The sequence below is a fragment of the Apteryx mantelli genome, unplaced genomic scaffold (genome assembly GCF_036417845.1).
Source record: "Apteryx mantelli isolate bAptMan1 unplaced genomic scaffold, bAptMan1.hap1 HAP1_SCAFFOLD_191, whole genome shotgun sequence".
Taxonomy (NCBI): domain Eukaryota; kingdom Metazoa; phylum Chordata; class Aves; order Apterygiformes; family Apterygidae; genus Apteryx; species Apteryx mantelli.
Window position 1 is genome coordinate 24,125 of NW_027118544.1, and position 8,529 is coordinate 32,653.

The 8,529-nt window shown below is 54.4% G+C and overlaps 1 protein-coding gene across 1 annotated transcript; it reads left to right on the plus strand.

Moving 5' to 3' along the window:
• Positions 1 to 5,590: 5,590 nt before the first annotated feature.
• LOC136995944 (ankyrin repeat domain-containing protein 7-like) lies at positions 5,591 to 7,878 on the plus strand (the record flags this gene model as incomplete). The annotated part of the gene is made up of 4 exons (XM_067316939.1): positions 5,591 to 5,805; positions 7,168 to 7,282; positions 7,529 to 7,702; positions 7,795 to 7,878. Coding segments are annotated over exons 1-4 (588 nt in total), but the record flags the coding sequence as incomplete, so codon positions are not given.
• Between the last annotated feature and the right edge of the window lie 651 nt (positions 7,879 to 8,529).

Genomic DNA, 8,529 nt, shown 5'->3' on the forward strand with positions numbered 1-8,529 from the left:
TTCCCACTTCCCCCACTTGTGCCTTGTCATTCATTCCTTCTTTACTGTTGCCATTTTTCAGTACTTCGTGCTTCTGCCGGTCAGGGCTGTGGGGTCATGGGCTCTTGATATCTTCAGGAGGCTGTTGAAGGGTGTGAGCTGGTTGGATGGTTGTCCTCAACCATTCTGAGATTCTGTGAATAATCTTCTCTACGCACATAGGTCACTGGGGAATCTAGTAACAGCGCTAAGAGAAGAATTGCAAGGAGACTAGTGTCTTGCTGAGACAGAGGTTGCTTAGTCCTAGCTTTGATTTAAAAAAAATAAAAGTTGCGCTAAGAGCAGGTTTCTTTCTGAACAAAAAGGATTATGTAACGTGGTGCTTCTGGGTTTTGCCCTTGATTGTTGAGGGCAGTGAGGGGGCACAGTTGCCTCCCTGCGTGAGGCTGTGCTCTTCAAACTGGGTGTGTGGAAGCTGACTGGGGGGAAAGTTCTCTTCTTCTTTCCTGGGGGTTGAAATTGCATGATCTGCTTCAGACACAGGCAGCCACCCAGCACCGAGTGGAACAAATAAGAGCCGCTACTGAAGCTTCCACAGTCGGCCGACTGCAGCAGCGAATTAGGGATTTAGAATGTGAATTGGCTCTCACAAAACGCCTGCGGCGAGACTGAGCTAATGAGAGGCTTGCGGAAGCCGGCACCGCACATCGTCACGAGCGCTACAGAAGCCACTCTGCTGACGGACCCAGTGGGCAACGCTTCCTCTGTGACAGACAGAGTGGAAGCTCATATGGCTGAGGTAAGGCTCTGTAAATCCATGTTATTCTCAAATTACCTTTGAAGAATATGAATAAGCTAGGTTCAGCTTTTAAGCTGAAAATGAGCATCCATTCCTAGCTCCAGGACACCCAATCTAGTAGTCTAAACGTGATTGCTGACCCTCACAGTTCCCCAAGGACGGTCATCTGCATCACCCTGTGAGACTCCATGAGACAATGCTCAGAGCCTGCTGCAACCTCAGCAATAGCTCTGGTCCAAGTGTGCCCCGGAATTAGCAGTCTGTGTGACAGCAGAATAACAGAATATTATGCAGTTGCTTTTAAAAAACAGAGAGAAAAAACAATGTACACGCACGTACACCACCCCCCCACTCCCCCCCACCCCCGGAGCCCTGAATAATCCCACGTCTTTGTGATAATTGTTCCTCCAGAGTCACGGCTTTGCAGTGGCTGGGCCTGTTTCAAAGCAGGTAGCCCCTGAGAGCAATTCCTTCTGTTCCAGTAGTCTTTAATCTCCTAGCGAGTGGCCACCTCTTGCTTTCTAGCTCTTTGCATTTGCTTGGACGGACACCAGTCCGTTGCATTGAATCCGTCTGCACTGTGAATGGAGTTGCCTGTCTACTAGGAGTAATATGGTTTGTTTGGTCTGGGGACTTGTTAGCTTTTCCTACTGTAACACTAACAAAAGGCATTTTCTTCCCCCTCCCCCTCCCCCGGCTTCCTCAGCAATGGCTGAACTGAAAATTGGATCGGCTGGAGCTTCTGCCTGGGCATCTACTGAAGGATCTTCAGAAAACGTAGACCCAGGAGCCACTTCCCAGAGCAATACATGAGTGCTGCGATGTTTTGACCACAAATGATGGGATCTGATTTGAACAAAAGTGCTAGGGAGCCGCCGCTCTGGCAGAGCTGCGTTTGTCATTTCATACCCGCAAAAGTCGTTAGCGATCAGAAGATGCTGGAGCAGAGGAAGTCCCCATTCCAGAAAGCTAAGAGTGGATATGCTGAGACGAATGAAGCTTGGGGAAACGTGCCTTCTACCTCTTAATGGAGTGGTGTGGAGATAACAACGTGCTGTATTTAACTGAAAGTATCTGTTCCAACTTTGTATTTCATAAATTTTGTTGTCTAGGACGTCTCTCTGTTTTATTCCGTTCCCCTTCCTGCCTTTGCCTGCCCTGACCATACGATTGTACCCTCTTACTCCCTCTGCTCGTCTCTCTCCCAGAGTAGTGCCTGTCGGATTGCTGCCAAAGGGGTGAGTGGCAGCAAGGTTGCGGGATGATTCCAAGGGATCCAATGATACTAGCACTAGAGAAAGAGGGAAAGGGTCGAAATTTGAAAAGGTGTTGTTCCGCTTGTAGTATGGGAAAAAGGTGTTTGAAGTGTGGACGGGAGGAGGAAGAAGATTTGGAATCGGTGGTCGCTCCCCAACAGAGGTTGGGGGGGGATTTCGAGGCTATCGGTGGAGCTGGAGGTGCAGAGGGACCAGGGGAGAGGAGTTATGAACAGGGAGGAGGATTTAGAGGGGCGGAAGGATTTAGCCCGCTTGCGGGGAGAACAAGGGGACGACAAGGGGAAGCGGGGGAGGCTTTACAGGCTCCCCTTCGGCAGGCGGTTGGAAATAACGGACCAGTAACAGTTAAAGTAGCTTTTTCAATAACGGAGTTAAGGTCCTGGAAGGAAATAGCAGGGAACTCTAGAGAGGATCCAGAGAGAGTGGCTAAAGCATTTGAAACTGTAATTAGGACTCAGGATCCATATTGGAATGGTTCACAGGTCATATTAGACACACCGCTAGGTGATACTGAAAAGAAGATGGTATTAAACGCTGCTTGGAAACAAGCAGAAGGAGCACATGCTGGTGGGGATTTGCAGGGAACAATAGACCAGAATTTTCCTGCTGCAGAGCCGGGGTGGGATCCTAAGCAGCCGGGACCCCGGGGACTCTTAGCAAGATAGCAGAGATGGATAAGGTTTGGCATAAGACATGCCATGCCAAAAGCGATTAATTGGTCTAAGCTCTATGAGGTCAGACAAGAGCCAAATGAATCCCCGTCTGCTTTTATGGAACGATTAAAGGCTACTGCCGGGAAATCTACCACCCTGGATCCTGAAAAAGCAGAGGAAGCCCAGCAGTTCACTTCAATGTTTATGGGACAATGAGCCCCAGACATAAGAAGAAAACCTTCAGAAATTAGAAGAGGCGGATTCGAAAGATTTAGGAAAATGTTAGAAGTGGCATGGACGGCTTTTAATAATAGGGAAAAGGAAAAAGAGATGCAAGAGGTTTGAAGGGAAACCCTAAGAGAAGGCAGATTGACTGCTGCTTTAACCAGGGCTCCTGGAGGAGCCTACAGAGAAAGGGAAGGCCCAGGAGGGGGTTACCGAGGCGTGAAAGGGAGTAAGGGAAAGGGAACATCACCTCCTTTTGTGCAGCCCCGTCTGGTGAAAGATCAGTGCTCAATCTGCAAAGAAAGGGGGCATTGGAAAACAAAGGGCTGGCAACCTCAGGCTGGGAACCGATCCAGCCCTGCAAGCCATTAAGCTACTGGCATTAAAGGAGGAATCTGGAAGGGGACCGGGGGAAGCATCCCCAGCCGAACCCCTGGTTACACTAAGGCTGGGAAATGATGGAGTAGAAGTTTTAGTTGATACAGGAGCCGCTTACTCTGTACTTAATACTTGTAAAGGAAACTTTAGCCATGAAACTGTAAGCGTTGTTGGTGCTACAGGCAAACGAGAGAATCGGCCCTTCTTGCAGCCCTTACAACTTAAACTGGGAAAACAGGGGGTGACTCATCAATTTTTATATATGCCTGAATGTCCCATACCCTTGATGGGAAGGGATTTATTGAATAAGTTGAACGCGCAGATAACCTTTAAGAATGGAGAGGTGCAGCTACTACTACCTGAATCAAAAGCTGCGGAAGCGAGAACGTTTATGTTACAGAGCGCGCAAAAACCGGAGGAAGAGATTCCTGCGGAAGTAGACGATGCAGTAATAGCCTTGGTATGTGTTATAGGTAAACGCGACAAATTGACAACCACTCGGGCCGGGTTGCATAAATTCCAATTTAATAAAATAATTGAGCAAGTCACAAGTAAGCAAAACAGCGCTGGGCGGCCGGGGAGTCTCCTGCTCCACCAACGACGCGCGCGATCCCCCCCTCACAGTCTCCTTATACGCGATTCCAGTTCCAGGTATACATGGCACTTCCTGTAACTTCTGTGATTGCGCCGGCTGTTGCTAGGGGGTCTTCTTCAGCCTTCTGGTGGTCGTGGGGATGAAGGCTGGAGTCTTCCTCTGCGTTGTGTGTGGTGACCCTCAGGTCATGCATATATTTTACAACTGTGTGACCTCGCCATTGCCATATTAGGCTATCTAAACTAACATTGCCGCCTCGCTGGCTCCACTCAATTATCTCAGGCGGGGTACATGCCCTCATTACAGGATGTTGTGGTTTTAGCCCGTAATTAGCGCCTAGTTTCATCGTAAAATCACTTCCCGATTTGATGTAACAAACTAGCACCTATCACAGTATGGGCTAGCGGAATTCCAGGTTGGTCTAAATTGGCGAAACCAGTGACGGTTGTTCTAAAATCTGGGACTAAACCGGTAAGGCAAAAGCAGTATCCTGTTAAGTGGGAGGCTAGAAAAGAGTTGGAAGAATTAACAACTACATTTTTGAATTATGGGTTATTGATAGAGTGTGAAGCAGAATATAACACCCCAGGATTATCAGTAAAGAAACAAAATGGCAAAGAATATAGGTTGGTTCAGGATTTAAGAGCCGTGAATGGGCTCTTCAGCGACCGCCAGGGACCCCCATAGAAGCCCCCCGGAGACTCAGACTCAGACTGCATGCACAATGACTCTGTAAATATGATAATTAGTTCCAGGAAATAGAATGAATATGTACAATCATTCCGGGAAATTTAATGCATGGGTATGTACCAAAGCAATAGAAGCTTTGGCTAATGCAACACGCAGCATGCACGTTGGGCGGAGCGATCCCCCGTGCACCCGGCGCCGTAATAAAGAGAATGCCTGCTTCTCAGTGCTACACTGGTGCTAAGGAGTTTTTCTCCCCATTTCGGTGACAACGGGGCGGACGGGAGCGAGTGACTTAGGTGGCAGCCTCCGGAGGCAGCCCTCGGGCCATAGCGGCCCCCGTGTCTGTGGTGCAGGCACCAGCGCCTTTCTGTTTCCCCTGAGCTGCTGGGTGCCCGCGGGGGTGCGCGCAGTTCGCTAGCGAATGGCAAGCTGGGCTAGCCGGCGCGTAGGAGGCGCCTGGGCATGGACAGCGGGCAGGCTGAGAGGCCGAGCTGATATTCGAGGGAGCCGCGAGTGCGCGGGGGCTTGGGAGGCTGCGGAGTCTCATGAGGGAGGGCGTTTTCGCTGGTGAACTTCCACCTCCCTGAAAGGAGGCTGCATCTCCTCTCCTCCTGGCGAGTCGCCTGGATGCAAGCAAAGGCGCTGCCTTTGGGGAGGGAAACCCCGGCCCCGGCCCCGGCCCCGGCAGTACTGCGCAGGCGCGCAGCGGCCCCCCCGCTCCGCGCGGCCTCTGGAGGCGGTTGCTCTCAGTGCTGTGGCCGCCGCTGCCGGAGCGAGGGCGCGTGCCTCGCTGGGAGCCTTGCTGCGTCCCTGCTCTCGGCCCGCGCCTCTGCCCCCAGCCCGGGGGCTCCGAGCCCGCGGCCCCGCAGCCCGCCGGGGCGCAGCCCCGCAGCAGCTGTCCTGGGCCGCGGCCACTGGCCGGCGCTCGGCTCCTCTGCCCCCGCGCGAGGCGGGGCCGTGCCCGTGCCGGGCCGCGTCCCGTCCCTGCCGCAGCATGAAGAGGCTCTTCGGGCTCTTCAGCAAGGGGCAGGGGCCGCCGCCGTCGCCATCCGGCGGCGCTTCCCTGCCCTGCGTCGGCGCCGCCTCCGAGCTCTGCGAGAAGGAGCTGGGCAAGCTGCACCGCGCGGCCGCCAGCAGCGACCTGGCGCGGGTGCGGCGGCCGTGGTGGCTGCCGAGACTCGGCATCAACAGGCGGGACAAGGCGAAGCGGTGAGGGGGGCGGCGCCATGCGCGCCTACGCCCCCCCGGCCGGGCTCTGGGCCGCACCGCGAGCGTGGGGGGAAGCGCGAGGGGCGGCTGCAAGGGCCGGGCTGTGGCAGCGGTGGCGGCGGCTGCGTCTGTGGCTGCGGCGCGGCCCCGCAGCGGCGGGCGGAGGGGGCGGCGGTGGCGCAGCTGGGAGGCTCCAGCGGGCCCTTGCTGCGAGCAGAGAGGTCTCCTTGCCTGGTGGCAGCCCACGAGGCTCGGCTCGGCTCGGCTCGGCTCGGCTCGGCTCGGCTCGGCTCGGCTCGGCTGAGGAGGGCGAAACGAGGGGCAGGTTTTGTGAGCGGCTTCTCCCGCAGCGTCACCTGTACTGCGTGCGTGGCAGCAGCCCTTCGGAGGTGGTTGCGTGTTCCTTCGTAGCCGCATCGGCTGCAGTGGTTTGATTGGAGATGCTGGGCAGTTTGAAGGGCCACCTTTCTTCCAGGTGCGGCGCGGCGCGGCAGGGCAGGGCAGGGCAGGGCCCTTCCTGGAAGGGAGGGCGGAAGGAAGGGAGGGAGTGCCGTTTTCTTCAGCTGGCGAGGGCTGTTGGAAAGGCAGCTCTGCTGCCTTGGAGAGGGCTTCCTCCGTGGTTGAGCTTGTAGGAGAAGGGTAGCTACAACTGCCGGCAAGACAGAGTGCTGCTTTGTTGCTGTGGGCATGGAAGTGTTGTGGGGGAAGGTTTCTGCTGGCTGGTTTGCTAGGTGTTACCGAGGGCGCTTTGGAGCGAGCGTGTCCTCGCATTTGCTGCAGTAGTGAGCTCGGGGAAAGGACAGAAGGCACGAATTCCCGAAAAGCACAGCACAAAGCTGATGCGATGGTGTTCTAAAAGCCACCTCCTTAGCCTCTGGCACGCTGTTGTCACGCGAGCGATGCTGGTGAAAGCTAGAGGGTCCCTTGCCGTAGGCTTAAGGTGCCCAAGGCTTGGTCGTCCTTGCTGGGCTGTGTGTGTCGTGCTGTTGGAGGCAGTGGCCAGTTGCCTGGGCAGAGGCGTGGAGGGCAGCAGTTTCCCACCGGAAGCCTGAGGCTGTGCGGGAAGAGTCCTGTGGCTGGGCGCAGGAATCCATTTGCAGGGAACGAGGCGGGGAGCTGAGTGACCGTCGTCTTCATAAATGGGTGCTGGGGTGGGGTGGGGTGGGGTGGGGGGCATTTTTCCTAGCCCGCCCCAGGCTTTGGGTGTGCAACTGCTGTCATGGCTGAAGGAATGAGAAACTTTTTCTAAGTTTGTTTTTTGGAACCGGAAACGGGTGGCCCTACCCACGTGCCATAGGCAGGAGCGGTGTCTTCAGCTGTGTGCGTGTCTGTCGGTGTTAACGTCGTATATTTAAATTTTAGGACACCTCTGCATCTTGCTTGCGCTAACGGGCATTCGGAGGTTGTTTCCTATTTAGTAGGAAACAAGTGCAAGCTGGATCCTCGTGACAATTTCAAGAGATCGCCGCTGATGAAGGTACGTGGAGTATGTGATGCTGCTGTAGGTAGGGCTTATAAGGTATGCACTGAGCGATCCCTCCCTTGGGTGATTCTTGACCTAGGTGTGGGTGGCGATTGTGTCGTGCTTGGTGCCGAATAGGCGCCTAACGTTACCTAATCTTTGAACGCGTTATTGTTTTCCGAGGTTGGCAAGCTGTGGGAGTTGTGGCAGAGGGAAACGTAGTTGCTGGAAAGGTTTCCTTTTTTGCTGTGTTGTTTCCAGGCAGTACAGTGCCAGCAAGAAGAATGCGTTGCTATTCTGCTAGCACACGGTGCCGACCCTAATCTGGCCGATGTTAACGGCAGCACTGCCCTTCACCTCGCTGCCATTGCTCCTAACACCTCTCTAGCAGGGCAGTTACTGGAGCACAATGCCCGTATTGATGCACGGAATGAGGTAAGCGCAGAGTTTGGGTAAGGCCGCTCTTGGAAAGAAAAGGTTGCTTCACTTCTCTGTGTTTTTCTAACTGAGGGGATTTATGCTTTCAGATGGGATACACTCCCCTTGCTCTTGCTGTGTCCGAACATCACGAAGAGATGGTGGAGTTCCTGCTTAAAAAGGGAGCTGACGTGCACGCTCGAGATCAGTCTGAAAGGTGAAGGGCTTGTCCAAACAGGGCGTGGGTCTCCTGAGTATTCTTAAAGCTTGACTGATGAGAGGCGTGGGCGTGAGCCTCTAAAAGGCCTAAGTAAGTAGCCACACGGAAGCAGTTGCTTCTGCGTGACTTTGGAAAAGTGATCTGCGCTTGGCTGCTGTTGCGCCTCACTGGCTGGCTTCTGCCTTCAGGACTGCCAGAAAGCATTGTGTCTGGTCGCCGCAAGGCAGGGGAGTTGCCGCTAGTTCTCCAGCATTGCTGCTGGGCAGGAGTGGGTTTTTAGAACCCAGGCATGGTTGGTAGGTAAGTGTTGTCTCGCGGGCAGCGTTGTCTCTCTGTCCTGACACTTGCTTTGACAACGGGCACACGTTGAAACGAGAGAGGTTCCAGCTGGATGTGAGGAGAACCTTGCTGGCTGTGAGGACAGTGACGCGTGGGAACGGGTTGCCCGAGGAGGTTGTGCAGCCTCCCTCCTTGGCAGCTTTGAAGAACCGACCGAGTAAAGCCGTGAGCAACCCGGTCTGGCCTCGTAGCTGAGCGTGCTTTGGGGAGGTGTTAGGCAGAGAGACCTCCTGAGGCCCCTTCTGACCTGAGTTCTCCTGTGCTTCCGTGTAGTTGGCTCTGCTTT